The 20829-nt window shown below is 49.4% G+C and overlaps 1 protein-coding gene across 3 annotated transcripts in view; it reads right to left on the bottom strand.

Annotated features, from left to right (window-relative positions):
• Positions 1–349: 349 nt before the first annotated feature.
• LOC144509054 (epsin-2-like) overlaps positions 350–20829 on the bottom strand; it is a 44322-nt gene continuing 23842 nt past the window's right edge. For all 3 annotated transcript variants that reach the window (XM_078237348.1, XM_078237349.1, XM_078237350.1), the window contains exons 6-11: positions 12256–12357; positions 10987–11140; positions 7483–7632; positions 5485–5595; positions 2274–2528; positions 350–738 (exon numbers count right to left, since the gene is read on the bottom strand). In XM_078237348.1, coding sequence (XP_078093474.1) covers positions 461–738; positions 2274–2528; positions 5485–5595; positions 7483–7632; positions 10987–11140; positions 12256–12357 — 1050 coding nt within the window. In that variant the 3' untranslated portion in view covers positions 350–460. The remainder of the gene's footprint in view (positions 739–2273; positions 2529–5484; positions 5596–7482; positions 7633–10986; positions 11141–12255; positions 12358–20829) is intronic.

The raw sequence follows: 20829 nt of genomic DNA on the forward strand, positions 1-20829 counted from the left end.
AACGCGTCACCAAGCACGCTCGCCGCTACACAAGACTGACCGAGTCGGCCAGACAGTTGGCATCCTGTTCCCGGTGGCCAGGGGGTTTTGGGTAAATTGGTCAATCAGGATTCCGTCACTGTGACGAAGGCAGAGGGAGAAATGCAAGTTAGTTCTGCGTCTCTACATTCCTGCACCCGTCACAGCTGGCTGGCAGCAGATTCCCTGCTCACATTCCAGAGAGAGAGAGAGAGAGAGACTTTACCAAACTGCTAAATCAGATGTGTCACTTCACAGGCCAGGACGACCGAGTGTAATTTAACACAGAATCTTGGGAATCTTTCCTGCATCTTAATGACATTCTCACAAGTGCCCAAAAGGAAGAACTTAGGATATTTTGCAGACTGGAATTTTACAGAGGGCAGAGGGGGAACCACAGATATAAAACTGATTACTTAATAAACACCAGCTGAGGCAGGGATCATAATAAAAACGGGTTGGTGGAGCTTGCAGAGGGGCCAGGGGCCGGAGGGGCTGCCATGTTAACGTAGGTCGACCCCATCATCCCCTGCACGCCAGTGCTCTGTGGCATTTGCATCACTGGCACGGTTACCATGGGAGCAGCCCCGACCCTGGGCACGCTGAAGGAGGCGCCGCTCACACTGACGGGTCCGAATGGAGTCTGGCTCACAGCCATCATGGAGCTGGAGATTTGTGCGGAGGTGGCGTGGAATGGGTTCGCCGAGGGAGCGGGTGCGCCTGAGGAGGTAACAGAGACACTGGTCAGAACTCAGCAGCGAAAAAGACAATTGCCCTGAACACGACCCCACCCCCGCCAAACGGTTAATAACCGCCCACCACGTATCATTTTGAAGACACCAATTTTGATTTATTATTGTATTAACATATTGTTTCTTGCGTGCTATACAAAGCATACCGTTCATAGAGAAGGAAAGGAGAGGGTGCAGAATGTAGTGTTGCAGTCATAGCTAGGGTGTAGAGAAAGACCAACTTAATGCAGGGTGGGGTCCATTCAAAAGCCTGACAGGAGCAGGGAAGAAGCTGTTCTCGAGTCGGTTGGTACGTGACCTCAGACTTTTGTATCTCCCCCCCCCCCCCCCCCCCCACCACCACCATAGTGGGTCGGATCTCAAACAATGACGAGACAGAGAACAGGAATGAGATAGAGAATCTGGTGAACTGGTGCAGTGACAATAATCTCTCCCTCAATGTCAACTAAACAAAGCAGATTGTCATCGACTTTAGGAAGCAGAGTGGAGGACATATCCCTGTCTACGTCAACGGGGATGAAGTGGAAATGGTCGAGAGTTTCAAGTTTTCAGGCGTCCAGATCACCAACAACCTGTCCTGGTCCCCCCATGCCGACACTATAGTTAAGAAAGCCCCACCAACGCCTCTACTTTCTCAGAAGACTAAGGAAATTTGGCGTGTCAGCTACGACTCTCACCAACCTTTACAGATGCACCATATGGTGGTTAGTACTGCTGCTTCACAGCGCCAGGAACCTGGGTTCGATTTCCAGCTTGGGTCACTGTCTGTGTGGAGTTTGCACGTTCTCCCCGTGTCTGTGTGGGTTTCCTCCGGGGGCTCCAGTTTCCTCCCACATTCTGAAAGATTCGCTGCTCAGGTGCATTGACCCAAACAGGCACTGGAGTGTGGCGACTAGGGGATTTTCACAGTAACTTCACTGCAGTGTTAATGTAAGCCTTACTTGTGACTAATAAACTTTAGAAAGCATTCTGTCTGGTATCACAGCTTGGTATGGCTCCTGCTCTGCCCAAGGCTGCAAGGAACTACAAAAAGTTGTGAATGTAGCCCAATCCATCACGCAAACCAGCCTCCCATCCATTGACTCTGTTTATACTTCCCGCTGCCTCGGCAAAGCAGTCAGCATAATTAAGGACCCCACGCACCCCGGACATTCTCTCTTCCACCTTCTTCCATTAAGAAAAAGATACAAAAGTCTGAGGTCACGTACCGACCGACTCAAGAACAGCTTCCTCCCTGCTGCCTTTTGAATGGACCTACCTTGCACTAAGTTGAACTTTCTCTGCACCCTAGCTATGACTGTAACATTCTGCACTCTCTCCTTTCCTTCTCTATGAACGGTATGCTTTGTCTGTATAGCGCGCAGGAAACAATACTTTTCACTGTATGTTAATACATGTGACAATAATAAATCAACTCGAGTTCAAGTCCAATTCATGGAGCAGTGAGAGCCATTGGGCACCTCACCCAATGTCCCCTCCACTGTGCCAAGAGCAGAATCTCACCTTGTGCTAGGAAGGGGTTGGTGCTGACGTTCGGGTGCATCGTGCGGGTAATGAGGGTGTCCAGGTTTACCAGCGAAGCATTTGGGCCCAGGAAGGATTCGGGGTTCTTGTGTAAGCTTGACTGATGCTTGGGGGTGGGCTGCTTGGAGGTCATGGTGTTCGACATGGAGGTCATGTCAAAGACGTCAGGGCCACGTGTGACGACAGATGTGGCTGGAGTGGTCAGACCATCACCCAGTACCTCAAACTTGCCACCTGTGGAGGGCAGAGCGAGCTGATTGGCTTGTTTCTAAAGAAGACACATTTCTCACATAAAATCAAACAGTACCGATCCCATCATAAAAAGCAGACTGAGTGAGGGCAAACACACATCAGGAAGCTTCTCTGCACCGTTGAAGGACTCCCCCTCGGTATTACTGGGAAACATCAGCAACACGTCAGCTCCCAGCGGTTGCTGCACTCATATCCATATCATACCAGAGGGCACAACCTCAGGCTAAAGGGACGACCCTTTAAAACAGAGGGGAGGAGGAATTTCTTCAGCCAGAGAGTGGTGAATCTGTGGAACTCTTTGCCGCAGAAGGCTGTGGAGGCCGGGTCATTGAGTGTCTTTAAGACAGAGATAGATAGGTTCTTGATTAATAAGGGGATCAGGGGTCATGGGGAAAAGTCAGGAGAATGGGGATGAGAAAAATATCAGCCCTGATTGAATGGCGGAGCAGACTCGATGGGCCGAGTGGCCTAATTCTGCTCCTATGCCTTTTGGTCTTATCTCGGGGGTGGCGGGGGGCTGACAGATTTTGCTTTGAACTCCACTTGAGGACTCAAATGCACAAATCCCAGCAGTCCATTCACTCAGGAATCGCTGCCTTGTGAAATGAGGGGTTAAATTGAGTTACCTCTCCCCCCCCCCGCCCCCCATTCAGGAGGCTGCTGGGGGAAAGGAGTGGGGCTGGTGTGGAGCAGAGACAAGATTCAATCAGTCAAAGGGCCCAACCTGCTTTGGGAGCTAAACCCTTGGTGAAAAGCGAGAGATTTTTCTGGGAAATGAATCCATCCGCTCCACCGCAGACTGACTGAAGCAGAGACTGGAACAAGATACTCAATCCCCATGCAGATTCCCAAAATGCTAACGGAAGTACAGTAATTCCCCACGTAATGCTGTAGATGTGTCCAAGAAAAGTGCAACTTTAACTGAAATTAGACTACGGAATCGTATTTTCCCATTACATAAAATCACTGCACCGCAGAAGGCCTGCACCCACTCTCCGAAAGAGCATCTTACCCAAACCCACCCCCCTCTGCCCTATCCCCATAACACTGCGCATTTACCATGGCCAATCCACCTAACCTACACATCTTTGGACACTAAGAGGCAATTTAGCATGGCCAATCCACCTAACCTGCACATCTTTTGGACTGTGGGAGGAAACCAGAGCATCCAGAGGAAACCCACACAGACACGGGGAGAATATGCAGACTCTGCACAAACAGTGACCCGAGGCCGGAATCAAACGCAGGTCACTGGCGCTGAGAGGCAGCAGATTACGACTCGTGTAAAGAGTGTAGTTAGGTTCCTGTGACAGCCTTTTGCTCTGCACTGCAGTGGTCAATGCCATCAAAATGTTGAAATCTTGCGCATTCCTAAACTGACTTAAATGTATAAATTTAAAGCAATACGGTATGAATGTAATTGAAATGACATCCAGCAGTCGCCTGGCTCGATTCAGCAGCAGAATACTGTGCCGGTATTGGATCAGCTACAGATCAGCAACCCCAACAACACCGGGGAAAACAGAAGGAAAATGCACGTTTTGGGACGGGCAGAGCACATTCAGGAACCCTCTGGCAAACAATATAAAGTACAAGTCAAGTAGGTTTACATTAACACTGCAATGAAGTTACTGTGAAAATCCCCTCGTTGCCACACTTTTGGCGCCTGTTCAGGTACACTGAGGGAGAATTTAGCATCTAACCAGCACGTCTTCTGGACTGTGGGAGGAAACCGGAGCACCCGGAGGAAACCCACGCAGACACGGGGAGAACGTGCAGACTCCACACAGACAGTGACCCAAGCCGGGAATCGAACCCGGGTCCCTGGCGCTGTGAGGCAGCAGTGCTAACCACTGTGCCGCACCGTGTTATAGTGAATGCCACAGAGTTAAAAGGCTTTAGTGTCCTTGTTTTATCACCGTTGCAGCAAAACAACTCTGACTGGGTCAACCTTAAATGAGGGATTGCAGGGAGAGTTTGGGAATTTTTTCCTTTGCTGGATGGGGAGTTTTCCCGGGATACAGCTCAATGCGTTGACAGGAGCTTCCCAACATCTCATTAAGGATGCCTTCATTAATCCGGAATGTCAGCTGGCTGCCCAGAGGAGGGAGGGAGGAATCCAGCTCGGCCTGAACCAGTTTTCACCCGATATTCACAGCAGACACCGCCCAGCAGTTAGTTTCCACACCCCAGTGACCACCGCCAGGAACCTTGGTTGAGTTGCTGGTTGTCACCTTCCTGTCTGAGCCAAGGTCACCAGCGCAGTATCGACCAGGAATGGTCCAGTGTTAGCAGATCCACTCGAGGAGCTGGCAATCATTAACCCTACAATCCAATCTGCAGGTCTATGGGGAACGTGAACTGGATCGCTCTTGCACTGAGATGCCACAGCAACAATGGGCAGAATGGGCTCCTTTTGCACTGTTACGGTTTCATAGCATCCTTCGTCCCATCGAATCTGCACCGACTCTCTTGACAGAGTATTGTTTACCCAGTCCCTCTCTCCCACTCTATCCCTGTAGCCCCACATATTTACCCTGCAAATCTCCCCAACCTACACATTTTTGGACACTAAGAGGGCAATTTATCACGGCCAATCCACCTAACCAGCACATGCTTGGTGTGGGAGGAAACCGGAGCACCCGGAGGAAACCCACGCAGACACGAGGAGAACGTGCAAACTTCACACAGAGAGTGACCTGAGGCTGGAATCGAACCCGGGTCCCTGGTGCTGTGAGACAGCAGTGCTAACCAGTGTGTGCCAGCGTGCAGTTCTAGGATTTAATTTCAAACAGTCCGCTGTGAGGAATTCCAGGCTGAGAAATTCTACTCGGACAACAGACCAACCGACAGTGACACAGAATAAAACTCCATTCCCTGATGTGCACAGTCTAGTTAGACAAACATCCCAGAGTGTAACAGAAGGAGGAAAGCTCACCTGTACCCTGACCGTCTGCGTTCCGGGGTGATCCTCGCAGATGGCTGAACGCGGAGAAATCATCAGTTACGGCTGCGTCGGCAGCACTGAGAGAGTGGAAGGGGGAAGCCACTGAGGGAGGAAATAAGTCACCATGAAGCAAGTCACCGTGAGGCAGCAGACAGACCCGGCACAGAAAGCCACCACTCCTCCCTCCGACACAGACAGCAAGGCCCTGGCGGAAACCAGGGAACACTGGCTTCACATCCCACCCCCTCCGTCAGTTCCCGATCTCCATTATGTTGCTGTAGAGAAGTGGCCATGGGTCGGACACTCAAGTCTCACATACCGGGTACAGCCATGATGTGGAGATGCCGGTGTTGGACTGGGGCGGGCACAGTCAGTAGTCTCACAACACCAGATTAAAGTCCAACAGGTTTATTTGGTAGCACGAGCTTTCGAAGCGCTGCTCCTTCATCACTCACCTAATGAAGGAGCGGCGCTCTGAAAGCCAGTGCTACCAAATAAACCTGTTGGACTTTAACCTGGTGTTGTGAGACTACTTACTGTGCCTACCGGGTACAGTTATGATAATGAACTAGTAACCCAGAGAATGTGAACACAAATACCACCACAGCGGTTATGTTCAATTTGAACAAAAAAAAAAGTCAAATAAATAGAAGCTGGGATCAGTAAAAGTGACGGTGAAGCTGTCAAGACTGTAGTAAAACTCCTACTGGTTCACTAATATTCTTGAGGGGGAGAAACCCGCCATTCCTACTCAGGCTGGACCCAGTCCCACACCGAGTCCTCACTGGAAACCGGCCTTGCAGGACTGAAAAGTCATCGTCAGAGAATATTGTGGAGCAGGGTCAGTGGAGGGAAAACAAACTCGCAGCCACAGCTAACACGGGACGGGGAGTCAAAGGGATAAAAAGTTGCATTTACTATTGCACCTTGTCAAGCCTCAAAACACCCCAAAAGCTCCACGTCAAACAAACTGCTTTGAAATGCAGTCTATATGCAGATTGTTGTCACCCAGAACACACCAAGATCTCACAAACCGCAATGAAATGACCAATTCTTTTGCTATTGGTGACATTGGCTGGTTGGGTTCCTTACAACCGGCGGCGATGGCCGAGTGGTATTATCGCCAGGCTATTAATCCAGAAACTCAGCGAATGTTCTGGGGACCCGGGTTCGAATCCCGCCGCGGCAGATGGTGGAACTTGAATTCAATAAAAAATATCTGGAATTCAGAATCTACTGATGACCATGAAACCATTGTCGATTGTTGGGAAAACCCATCTGGTTCACTAATGTCCTTTAGGGAAGGAAATCTGCCGTCCTTACCCTGTCTGGCCTACATGTGACTCCACAGCCACAGCAATGTGGTTGACTCTCAGCTGCCCTCGGGCAACTCGGGATGGGCAATAAATGCTGATCAGCCAACGATGCCCATGTCCCACGAATGAATAAAAATAAACAGTGAAAGTACTTTATTGGCCGTGGAAAGCACTTTGGGACATAGGGGACGTTATGAAAGGTGCTATGTAAATGCAACTTTTCAATTGAGGGAAGATAGTGGAACTTGATGAAAGCAAAATATTGCGGGTGCGGGAAATCTGAAATACAAACAGAAAATACTGGAAAAACTCAGCAAGTCTGGCACGCCCCACTTGTCCAAATATCACCATGTACAGACGGTTGATATAATCCTTCAAAGCATTCACAAAATGTTGTACTGGATTGTGAAAGGAGTTCCAAATCTCCCCCTGTGCCACAAGAGAAGCAGCAGGCGCCTATCACGCAGGCTATCACACACACCCTACAGACACATCCCCACATATATTTAATATGACTGCACAAAGATAAAAAGCTGTCGCTGTGATCTGAATCTCTGTCCAAACAAAGAAAATTCTGGGTCAGCTTCACATTCTCTTTTTTTTTAAAAAAGAACACAATCGAGTTTATCTACCAGGGAATTTCCACTCTGTCCACACCTTCATCAAGTCTTACCTGTAGGAGAGGTAGGTGCCCAGGGGTCTCGGTCAGACACTACGGAAGCCGAACCCCAGGGGTCTGTGCTTCTCGGCTGTTGCTCTCCTGACAAGCGACGGTTCGAAGACCCCCACGGATCGGAGGAAGCGGCGGCCAGTCTGGAACCTGCTGTAAAGGGGGATTAAGCTCTTCAATTTACCAGACCCAAGAACAGAAACCCAAGAACACAGCGGTTAGCACTGCTGCCTCACAGCGCCAGGGATCCGGGTTCAATTCCCAGCCTCGGGTCACTATCGGTGTGAAGTCTGCATGTTCTCCCCGTGTCTGCGTGGGTTTTCTCCGGGTGCTCCGGTTTCCTCCCACAGTCCAAAGATGTGCGGGTTAGGTTGATTGGCCATGCTAAAATTGACCCTGGTGTCAGGGGGATGAGAAGGATAAATGTGTGGGGTTACAGGAAGAGGCCCTGGGTGGGATTGTGGTCGGTACAGACTCAATGGGCTGAATGGCCTCCTTCTGCACTGTAGGGATTCTATAAAAAAAAGCTCCCGGCTCAACTGGAGTGATGAACATCAAGAATCATTAGTCATTTGGACAAATTGCGCCGACACGGAGGGTGATTGAGTGGAGCTTTCAGACTGAGTAAATTATTCGAGACATTTACAGTCATTAGCAGAGTACACACTGTCATTGTAAATAAAAGGAGTGTAAGTGACTGAACGTGTACGCATGTGACACGGACCCGAGGGACAACCGAGAGAATCAGTACATTCTCCAAGCTGGCAGCTTTCACCGAGGACCACCCCCACATCTCAAAGCTCACTGCAATTCTTTGATTTGATTTGGTTTATTATTGTCACATGTATTAACATACAGTGAAAAGTATTGTTTCTTGCGCGTTATACAGACAAAGCATACCATTCATAGAGAAGGAAAGGAGAGAGTGTAGAATGTAGTGTAACCGTCATAGCTAGGGTGTAGAGAAAGATCAGCTTAATGCGAGGTAGGTCCATTCAAAAATCTGACCGCAGCAGGGAAGAAGCTGTTCTCGAGTCGGTCGGTACCTGACCTCAGACTTTTGTATCTTTTTCCCGCAGGAAGAAAGAATGTCCCGGGTGCGTGGGGTCCTTGATTATGCTGGCTGCTTTGCCGAGGCAGCGGGAAGTGTAGACCGAGTCAATGGATGGGAGGCTGGTTTGCGTGATGGATTGGGCTACATTCACGACCTTTTGTAGTGTCTTGCGGTCTTGGGCAGAGCAGGAGCCCATACCAAGCTGTGATACAACCAGAAAGAATGCTTTCTATGGTGCATCTGTAAACGTTGGTGACATGCCAAAATTTCCTTCGTCTTCTGAGAAAGTAGAGGCGTTGGAATACAATGACTGGATTGCAGAAGCCAGTTTGCCCCCAACACCACCCACACGGCAGAGAAATAAAATGAAGCTGTTAATCTGTTCCTCGGTGGCTTTGACCACTTGACCAGGATACTGGGAGAATTTCCAGCTGGGAGAACACCAGAGACGTCTGGTGGGCTCAGAGTGCAGAGGGATCCGGTGGGCTCAGGGTGTTGGCACTCTGTTTGCCAGTGGCTCGCCATGCAGTCAGGACCCTCAGCTGCTGAGTACGTGAGCAGATGGCGACTGGTTTGAGGCCCGAATGTTGTCAGTGTGTGTTGCCTGGTGCAGCTGTCACTGGGACAGGGACTGAGGCATCTCCCCACTTGATTCAAAACACACATTATTCAGCAAGCATTATTCTAACTACACCAATCGTAACCGCGACACTTAAACACTGTCGAGATAAGCAACACTCCCTCCTCCAAATGATTGGACCCACTTCCAACGACATGTAGAACATTCTAGAGGTCTAACAGTCTGGACGTACAGGTTCAGGAGTAAGAACACCAGGTATACATTATTCCCCAATATGGCACGGTGGCACAGTGGTTAGCACGGCTCCCTCACAGCGCCAGGGACCGGGGTTCGATTCCCGGCTTGGGTGACTGCCTGTGTAGAGTTTGCATATTCTCCCCATGTCTGTGTGGGTTTCCCCCGGGTGCTCCGGTTTCCTCCCACAGTCCAAAAGACGTGCTGGTTAGATGCACTGGTCATGCTAAATTCTCCCTCGGTGTACCCGAACAGGCGCCAGAGTGTGGCAACTGGGGGATTTTCACAGTAACTTCATTGCAGTGTTAATGTAAGCCTACTTGTGACACTAATAAATAAACTTTAACTTTATTCCTGTAAAACGTCCTTGAAGATCATGTTGAAATTCTAACCCAGTTATCAACATCCTTCCTCCCTCCTGTGTCATGTAGGGGTCTCTCTCACTGCTACCCCGCTCAAAGTGGCAATTCACACACTGGTGAGGGGACTCAGGCAAGTTAACAGCACAAGTACAACTGAGCAGGTGCAGAAGCGTAAAGGAGAACATGCCCCTGTCCACATCAATGGGGACGAAGTAGAATGGGTCGAGAGCTTCATGTTTTTAGGTGTCCAGATCACCAACAACCCGTCCTGGTCCCACCCACACTGACATTATAGTTAAGAAAACACACCAATGCCTCTACTTCCTCAGAAGACTACGGAAATTTGGCATGTCAGCTACGACTCTCACCAACTTTTACAGATGCACCATAGAAAGCATTCTTTCTGGTTGTATCACAGCTTGGTATGGCTCCTGCTCTGCCCAAGGCCGCAAGGAACCACAAAAGGTCGTCAATGGAGCCCAATCCATCACACAAACCAGCCTCCCATCCATTGACTCTGCCTACACTTTCCATTGCCTCAGCAAAGCAGCCAGCATAATTAAGGACCCTACGCACCCCGGATATTCTCTCTTCCACCTTCTTCCTTCAGGAAAAAGATACAAAAGTCTGAGATCACGTTCCAATCAACTCAAGAACAGCTTCTTCCCTGCTGCTGTCAGACTTTTGAATGGACCTACCTTGCATTAAGTTGATCTTTCTCTACACCCTAGCTATGACTGTAAAACTACATTCTGCACTCTCTCCTTTCCTTCTCTATGAATGGTATGCTTTGTCTGTATAGCGCACAAGAAACAATACTTTTCACTGTATGTTAATACACGTGACAATAATAAATCAAATCAATTCTCCCCTCACTCATCCAGGAGCCACCCAGGCCCATTATAACAGTTCAAAGATGTGCGGGTTAGGTGGATCGGCCTTGCTAAATTGACCCTTAGTGTCAGGGGGATTATCGGGGCAAATACATGGGGTTACTGGGATAGGGCCTGGGTGGGATTGTTGTCAGTGCAGACTCGATGGGCTGAATGGCCTCTTTCTGCTCTGTAGGGAATCTGTGTACATGCCCACAATGACCCCCTTTAACCGAGTTCAGTACCGAACCCTTACCAATGCCGTGGTCCGAATCAACACTGGACATTCCGGTTACTAATGGAGCCGTCGGGATTATCCAGGTTACGGGTTTAGTCAGCAACGCGGCACAGATCCCACCATAAAAACAAACGTCTGACAGACAAACCAATCCTGGAAGATCTTACCCATTTGCTTCCAAGGGTCAGTGGATACTGGACGGGACACAGCGGCCCAGGGGTCAGGCTTGGCAGTAGACACTGATGGCAGTGGTGCTCCCCAGGGATCAGATTTGTGTGTCAGAGGAGATGGTGTGGAGTCTGTCAGATCCAGTAAAGCGGTCTGCAAAAAGGCACCACAACAGAACATGTTTTAATCTATCTGGGTGATTCTTCAATTTTTAAGCCTCTTCTTCCTGATCTCTCCCTCTGGGAACAGGTTTATATTCATTCCAAATTCCCGGCTCAACGTACAGGTATAATGGAAGCCTCCCACAGTCACAGCGCTATTACATCTTCCCCTGCCCGAGGGTCATCATCCCCTGACCCCCCCCACAAAAGCCTGTCCACCTTCTAAAAGGCACAAGTCAGGAGTGTGATGGGACACTCTCCACTTGCCTGGATGAGTACAGCTCCAACAACACTTAAAAGCTCCACACCATCCAGGACAAAGCAGCCCCGCTTGATTGGCACCCCATCCACAAACATCCACTCCCTCCATCACTGACGCACAGAGGCAGCCGTGTGTACCATCAAAAGATGCACCGCAGCAACTCACCAAGGCTCCTTTGACAGAACCTAGAGTGGCACAGTGGTTAGCATTGCTGCCTCACAGCGCCAGGGACCCGGGTTCGATTCCCGGCTTGGGTCACCGTCTGTGTGGAGTTTGCACATTCTCCTCGTGTCTGCGCGGGTTTCCTCCGGGTGCTCCGGTTTCCTCCCACAGTCCAAGGATGTGCAGGTTAGGTGGATTGGCCATGCTAAAATGCCCCTTGGGGTCAGGAGGACTGGCTAGGGTAAATACATGGGGTTATGGGGATAGGGCCTGGGTGGGATTGTGGTCGTTGTAGACTCGATGGGCCGAATGGCCTCCTTCTGCACTATAAGGATTCTATGATTCTATAATGTGATCTCCAACATCTCGAAAGACAAGGGCAGCCAATACATGTGAACATGACCGACAAGTCCCCCTCCAAGCCACTCACCAGCCTGACTTGGGAATATATCACTTGTCCTTCACTGTCACTTGAGTCAAAGTCCTGGAACTCCCAGAACTTTCTCCCTAACAGCACTTCGGGTGTACCTACACCACATGGACTGCAGCGGCTCAAGAAACCAGCTCACCACCACCTTCCCAAGGGGCAATTAGGGATGGCCAATAAAACTAACACGCCCACATCACGCAAACAAATAAAAATAAATGTGAAGGAATGGTCAGGTGGAGGATCCCGGTCCTACCTCAGGTTTATGGGGGCCCATGCCTGGCATTTGCAGCTTTTGTCGGCTCTCTTCCAATGCCAACTGTAGACGCAGGTCATCACCACGGCGACGGTGCTCATCCTGCACAAATCACAGAATTGTTACAGTGCAGGAGGCCATTCAGCCCATCACGTCTGCACCAGCTCCCCAAATAGGCAATTCCCTTAATGCCATTCTCCCGCCTGCTCCCCTAACCCTGCACACATTCTTCCCTCGTCGATCGATTTAAACCTGTCTCCACCCCACTCTCAGGCAGCGCATTCCAGACCACAACCACTCGCCGGGTGAAAAAGCTTTTTCTCACATTGCGTTTGCTTCATTTGCCAGTTATTTTAAATCTGTACCCTCCTGTTCTCAATCCTTTCATGAGTAGGAACAGTCCCTCCCCCCCCCCCCCCCCATCGACTCCGTCCAGATCCCTCATGATTTAATGTCTCTATCAAATCTCCCCCACGGAAAACAGTCTCAAATTCTCCAATCTATTTTCATATCCGTGGAACCATTTCCGTGAATCTTTTCTGCACTCTCTCTCTCTCTCTCCAATGCCTTCATATTCTTTCTAAAGTGTGGCACGCAGAACTGGGCACAACACTCTAGCCGAGACCAAACTAGTGTCTGACACAAGTTCAATTTAATCTCCACGCTCTTGTACTCAATGCTCCTATTAATAGAGATAGTGTAAGCTTTGTTAACCACACTCTCAACTTGTCAGGCCATCTTCAATGACTCATGCATGTATACACCAAGGTCCCTCTGCCCCTACACTCCTCTTTACAGTTGCACCATTTAATATTCTCTCTCCTTTTGGTCGGAAGATCATGGAATCACTTCACATTTCTCTGCATTGAAGCTCGTCTGTCAACAGTCTGTGCAATCCACCAACCTGCCTGCGTCTTTGTGAAGTTCTACACTGTCATCCTCACAGTTCACAATGAAATCATAGAAACCCTACAGTACAGAAAGAGGCCATTCGGCCCATCGAGTCTGCACCGACCACAATCCCACCCAGGCCCTAGCCCCATATCCCTACATATTTTCCCTTTAACCTACGCATCTCAGGACACTAAGGGGCAATTTTTAGCATGGCCAATCAACCTAACCCGCACATCTTTGGATTGTGGGAGGAAACCGGAGCACCCGGAGGAAACTCACGCAGACACGAGGAGAATGTGCAAACTCCACACAGACAGTGACCCGAGACCGGGAATCGAACCCAGGTCCCTGGAGCTGTGAAGCAGCAGCGCTAACCACTGTGCTACCGTGCTGCCCCACAATGCTTCCAAGCTCTGTATCGTCCACCAACTCTGAAATTGTGCCTTGGTCTAGTTCATTCAACTGCATCAGGAAAAGCACTTGACCCATCAGGAACTCTGCTACAACCCTTCCTCCGACCCGAGAAACATCCGTTAGCCCCTACTCTAGCCGTCAGTCAGCCAATTCTGTATCCATGTTGCCGTTCTTTTAATCCACAAACTGTAACATTACTCAAGTCTGTGGTGCAGCAAATGCTTCTTGGAGTCCACATCCATAGCAGCGCCCTCGTCAGCCCCCTCTGTTACCTCATCAAAAACGCCAGCAAGTTAGTTGAGCATGATTTTTCCTCAAGAAACGTGAGCTGCCTTTCCTTTACTATTCATTTTGGCTCCCAACGTAGCGACTGTATCATTTTTGCACCTCTCTAATTTCCTTGCAGGTCTGTTCCTCATAGAATAGAAATCATAGAAACCCTACAGTACAGAAAAAGGCCATTCGGCCCATCGAGTCCGCACCGACCACAATCCCACCCAGGCCCTACTCCCATATCCACCCACTAATCCCTCCAACCTACGCATCTCAGGACACTAAGGGCAATTTTTAGCATGGCCAATCAACCTAACCCGCACATCTTTGGACTGTGGGAGGAAACCGGAGCACCCGGAGGAAACCCACGCAGACGGGAGGAGAATGTGCAAACTCCACACAGACAGTGACCCAAGCCGGGAATCGAACCCAGGTCCCTGGAGCTGTGAAGCAGCAGTGCTAACCACTGTGCTACCGTACCTGTTCCTCTACAATCTTCCGAGGAGTTGGTGGCAATAAGACTACACTGAGAACTGGAATTGCACCTTTTAACTTCCTTAGCACTCGCCAATTAGATGCTGTCCTTAAAGCCCTCCACGACATCCTTTCTCCAGAACTGCAATGCTCTCCTTAATATCGTCACCCGTCCCACTTTTCCCATCTTTCCTTTAAAGTTTACTTATTAGTGTCACAGGTAAGGTTGACATTAGCACTGCAATGAAGTTACTGTGAAATCCCCCTGGTCGCCACACTCCGGTGCCTGTTCGGGTACACTGGGCATGGCCAATGCACCCTAACCAGCACGTTTTTCAGACTGTGGGAGGAAACCGGAGCACCCGGAGGAAACCCACGCAGACACGGGGAGAACGTGCAGACTCCGCACAGACAGTGACCCAAGCCGGGAATCGAACTCGGGTCCCTGGCACTGTGAGGCAGCAGTGATTAACCACCGCGCCGCCCTGAACACCTTGCATCCAGAAATATTTACTACCCAGTCTTGCCCACTGAGCCGTGTGTGTTTTCGCCATAACATATTTCCACATGACGATCTGCACCTGTAACGCACCAATCCTTTTTAGAACACTCTTGCACAGTCACGTATAGGCACAGTAACCCCGATTTAGACTTTATTACTTACTCTGACCTCATCTATTAACTTACTATCCTCTGCTCTAAGTGCTATATCCCAGTATTCTGAGCACATTGGTGTGCCTCTCCGATTAGAATTTCCAAACCCCTTCCGAGTTAGTTTAAACCGTCCCCAATAACACTAGCAAAACCGATCCAAAGACATGATTTACTAATCAGAGCTCTGATACGGGGAAGAGTCATGCAAAAGACGACTCGGGTTTGCTTCCCTGGTGTGATACTGAAGACGTTACAACTGGCACTCAGTGAAGGATGGGAAATGGTGAATAAATCACTCGGGGATCCCACTGTAAATGGCTACCCAAACCCATTGACTGGGCAGAAAGCACTGGGTCAGATTCCACCGCAGCCTGGTTTTAACAACCGTGTATTGCTGGTAAACAATTTGGGGAGACAGATCTCGGGGTGAAGGGGCGGCACGGTAGCACAGCGGGTTAGCACTGCTGCCTCACAGCGCCAGGGACCCGGGTTCGATTCCCGGCTTGGGTCACTGCCTGTGTGGAGTTTGCCCGTTCTCCTTGTGTCTGCGTGGGTTTCCTCCGGGTGCCCCGGTTTCTTCCCACACTCCAAAGATGTGCGGGTTAGGTGGATTGGCCGTGCTAAATTGCCCTTTAGTGTCAGGGGGATTAGCAGGGTAAATGTGTGGAGTTATGGGGATCGGACCTGGGTGGGATTGAGGTCAGTGCAGACTCGATGGGCCGAATGGCCTCCTTCTGCACTGCAGCACTATACTAAGATATAGACAAGGGTGAGATTCAAGTGCTTTAGTGTGAAAACAGGAGAAAGTGCCACACCCAAATGCAGCTTTGTCAATGTCAACCGTACCTTCCCATAACAGGAGCTAACAAGAACTCTAGGTTGCTTTACATTCACCTTATCAAACACCTTGTAACCAAGACACTAAAGCACCACTCTGTACAAAACAACACATTTCAGGTTTCATTTTCAGCCACTGGTGCAACATGTCACGGGGAGAGCGAGGGGGAGGGGGGAGAGCGAGGGGGAGGGGGGAGCGGGGGGGTGCAGCCGCCAACCAACTGCTTCCATAACCAAAACAGGCAGCAACAATAAAACCCAAAACTGCTACCAAACTCCTGGTGCTAAACCCACAGTAGGTGCAGCATATAAACAAACTCTTTGTGAAAAGAGATAAGCTGACATGGCAGCACAGGGCGGCAGTGGTTAGCACTGCTGCCTCTCAGCGCCAGGGACCCGGGTTCAATTCCGCCCTCGGGTCACTGTCTGTGTGGAGTCTGCACATTCTCCCAGTCTCTGCGTGGGTTTCCTCCGGGTGCTCCGGTTTCCTCCCACACTCCAAAGATGCGCTGGTTAAGTGGATTGGCCATGCTAAATTGCCCCTTGGTGTCAGGGGGACTAGCTAGGGTAAATGCACGGGGTTATGCGGATGGGGCCTGGGTGGGATTGTGGTAGGTGCAGACTCGATGGGCCGAATGGCCTCCTTCTGTACTGTGGGGATTCTATGCAAATCAAACATTTCTCTCACCCCAGGTTATCGTTCACAGTGAGCTGTACCAGAGCAGAACTCCCTGGGACACCAATTTACACCCTCCCCCGCCTCAATGTAAGGATTAAGCAACAATCCCGCTGACTACTACAAGTCAATAAAGTTTAATCTGCAGATTATGACTCAAAATGGAAATCCCTGGCACAGTAATGAGAGGAACTGATTAAACGCAAAGGAGAGATCAGAGCACTGACCAAACAGAACGTCTGCCTGGATTTGTATTTACATCCCATGCCTAGCAGAGTTATTTTCTTCCACTCTCTGCAGGAACAACTGGGGGGGGGGGGGGGGGCGGTCCTGTGGCACAGTAGGTAACATCCCTGCCTCTGGGCCAGAAACTCCCAGGTTCGAGTGCCACCCCAGGATTTGATGTTCGAGGAAGGTGAGTTCATCACACGGCCAAAGCAGGTTCGAGTGGCAATCTGTAAATCCTTCCAATTTATGCCAGTGGCTGGCGTTAAGGGCAGGAGAGATTCCCGGTCAGCCGTGCAATGATAAGAAAATTGGAGCCTCCGCCATCAGTATTCACAGCTCCGGACTGCAATCTTCATGTAAAAGTATCTGTTGCCACAGCAATTCGGACCCCTTAAGGGGCCAGTTAACTGGACAGCCGGTGCGGATCAGATTGGTGCCAACAGTGCAGCGTTGAGTCCCTGGTCGGGCTGGGTGCATTCGGGACCTGCTTCTCTGACCTACCCGTGGTGGTAAACCTGCCTTCCTCACTGGGAAATACACCAGCTCTCCTCAGCGACCGGTCAGGGAGAAGATTTAAACAGGTAGCGGGGAAGGTTAGACTAACCACCCACATCCCAGCTAATAACCAAGAGGTTTAGGATAATCCTCCCTCGCTCATCTTCCCAGACAGCCGAATCCCTCATCCCGCAGCCTGTACCTCGAGCCTCCAGGTAGGACTCTGAAGTATCTGTGCGGGTCCCACACGTGTTGCATTAGAGCAGTGTCAAGACTAGAATCACAAAAGCCTTCACAAATGATCCAGGGTGGACTGGGAGGCTTGTCAGGTAAATCAATGAGATTCAAATTCTTGGAAGATGACATTGACAGCTGGAATTGCTTACAACTTCCACAGAGCAGGATTCAGCTGGGAAGGTGCTGAATCCAGCACTGTTCTGACCTGTTCCCCCGGCTTACAGCATGAACATCCACTCATTTCATTCCATTTTTTCCACAATGTATATGACAGAGAATAACAGAATCATATCATAATTACAGAACAATCTTACGCCCCTGCCTTCCCGAATCTGCCTCCACCACACTCTCAGACAGTGCATTCCAGATCCTTACCACTCGCTCACTGATTCTGTCTCCACCACACTCTCAGACAGTACATTCCAGATCCTAACCACTCGCTGTGTGAATCTGTCTCCACCACACACTCACACAGTGCACTCCAGATCCTAACCACTCGCTGTGTGAATCTGTCTCCACCACACTCCCAGACAGTGCACTCCAGATCCTAACCACTCGCTGTGTAAAAACGTTCTTCATGTCACTGTTAATTCGTTTTCTAATCACCTTACGTCGGTTTCTCCGGTTACACATCCTTCCGCCAATGGGTCGACTTTCTCCCTGTCTACTCTGTCTGGATTCCTCATGATTTTGAGCATTTCTTCCACATCTCTTAATCTTTCCTTCTCAAAAGGAGAACGGCCTTAGTTTCTCCAACCTACCCACATAACTGAAGTCCTCCATCACTGGAACCGCTCCCTTGCATCAAGGCACCAAACCACAACTCAGGTGGTTTGGCCATGAGCAGGAGGAGGAGGAGGAGGAGACGTGTGTACAGTATGAACACCAGCACAGACCAGCTGGGTCCAACAGCCTGTGCAGAATACGTTGTGTAATATAAGTTGGCAAAAGGCTGTCAGAAAGAGCTCAGAATACCTGTTAAATTCTTAAGGCAGAGGTCAGGAGCAAGAGAAACAATGAGGAAGGTTCGCGACTGATGTGATAGAGCAACTGATGTAGCTTCATTCATGCGCTGATTTATTTCTCAAAGTCACACACTGATATACCGCAGCGACAATTTGGAATACCAGTGTTTGTGGGTGTACAGATGGAACCACATTTCCCAGTTGGCTCCACGTGTTAAAAGCAAACAGTTAGGCCACTGGGGAGCCCATGTGGGCCACATCCATTCTCTCCCAACACCAGTATACTGTGACAGAACCATAGAATAGCACAGAGTCCCTACAGTGCAGGAAGAGGCCATTTGGCCCGTCGAGCCTGCACCGACAACAATCCCATCCAGGCCCTATCCCCGTAACCCCAAGTGTTTACCTTCCAAATCCCCCCGACACCAAGGGGCAATTTAGCATGGCCAATCCACCTAACCCGCACATCTTTGGAGCATGGGAGGAAACCGGAGCACCCGGGGGAAACCCACAAGCATCCTGCAACTGCAGCAACTCCCAAGACTTCCCCAATTTTCCCCGGACTTCCAAGAAAAAGACAACATTGAACTCTCAGACCCTCAGGGCTCTTACTTCCTTTTTCCAAATCACTGATGCATGCTGACGATGAACCGTTGTCACATAACTCTCATCGGAAGGCATGCCATTCCCAAGAGAATTCACTGGAAAAAGCTTCAAGGGATTTAAGAAGCTTTCTTCACTTGTTTTACAATCTGTTCCTATGTCAAATAAAGTTATTTATTGAAGCGGATCACTATATTGCTGCTTCGTTCTCTGTACAATATTTCATCTGTGCGTAAATCTAGCCTAGTAATTTTAGGCTGTTTGCATTTGTCTATCAGATTACTTTCCATCTCTGGAGGGAGGTGTTGGTGGAGATCCCATGTATTCTTAAATTAACAGCTCATTGCAGGGTTAAATCTAGACATGCAAACACTAGAATAATGTGGAGATGCCGGCGTTGGACTGGGGTGGGCACGGTAAGAAGTCTCACAACACCAGGTTAAAGTCCAACAGGTTTATCCAGAATCACGAGATTTCAGAGCGCTTATCCTTTCATCACCTGGAGGAGCCGTGCTCAGAAAACTTGTGATTCCAGATAAACCTGTTGGACTTTAACCTGGCGTTGAGAGACTTCTTGCTGTACAGAATAAAGATGCAGATTCTGTTTCATAAAAGAGTTTCGGCTTCTGAAAAGGCCTGAATGCACACAAAAGGCAGTGGGATAAAGTTCAAACTGCAAAGGCATCACGAAATTGAAAAGATGACATCTCCTCAATGTGCTTCCTGAAAGAATGACATCGAGAAGTGTAACTACTTAACTTCGACCATGCTCACTGGGTGTAATGTGGCTACTGGGGTTAGTGGTTGTATAAAACAGCAAAAGACACAGGTTTAACTTCACATTTTGTTCTCCAAGATATCTGTTTCGGTTTAAGCTATTAGCATAACCACATGTGTGGAATCAGGACAAATGTACCCTCCTAACCTGGAATCTCAGTTTGCTGGCTCTAAGCATTCAAAACAAGATGAGTATCGGTTCAGCTCTTGCAGCTTAACTGGACAAAAATAGCCTTTCGTTTAGTTAGAGACTACAGGATGGCTGCTGTAGGCAAAAAAGATTCTCTCTGCTGCGGGGAGAGCTGCTCCTGAGGTTAAGACAGTGAGTGGGAGATCTCCCACTCACCTGACGAAGGAGCAGCGCTCCGAAATCTAGTGGCGTTTGCTACCAAATAAACCTGTTGGACTTTAACCTGGTGTTGTTAGACTCCTTACTGTGTTTACCCCAGTCCAACGCCGGCATCTCCACATCCTGAGGTTAACTAAATGTGTTGATGAAGGTAGGGCAGTTGATGTCATATACATGGATTTTAGTAAGGCGTTTGATAAGGTCCCCCATGGTCGGCTTATGATGAAAGTAAGGAGGTGTGGGATAGAGGGAAAGTTGGCCGATTGGATAGGTAACTGGCTATCTGATCGAAGACAGAGGGTGGTGGTGGATGGAAAATTTTCGGACTGGAGGCAGGTTGCTAGCGGAGTGCCACAGGGATCAGTGCTTGGTCCTCTGCTCTTTGTGATTTTTATTAATGACTTAGAGGAGGGGGCTGAAGGGCGGATCAGTAAATTTGCTGATGACACCAAGATTGGTGGAGTAGTGGATGAGGTGGAGGGCTGTTGTAGGCTGCGGGGATAAATGGGAGGTGATTCATTTTGGTAGGACTAATTTAACTGTGGATTACAGGGTCAAAGGTAGGGTTCTGAAGACTGTGGAGGAACAGAGAGATCTTGGGGTCCATATCCACTCAAGGCTGCCACTCAAGTGGATAGAGCTGTGAAGAAGGCCTATAGTGTGTTAGCTTTTATTAACAGGGGGTTGGAGTTTAAGAG

Source organism: Mustelus asterias, chromosome 21 (genome assembly GCF_964213995.1).
Source record: "Mustelus asterias chromosome 21, sMusAst1.hap1.1, whole genome shotgun sequence".
In the NCBI taxonomy this organism is placed as follows: Eukaryota; Metazoa; Chordata; class Chondrichthyes; order Carcharhiniformes; family Triakidae; genus Mustelus; species Mustelus asterias.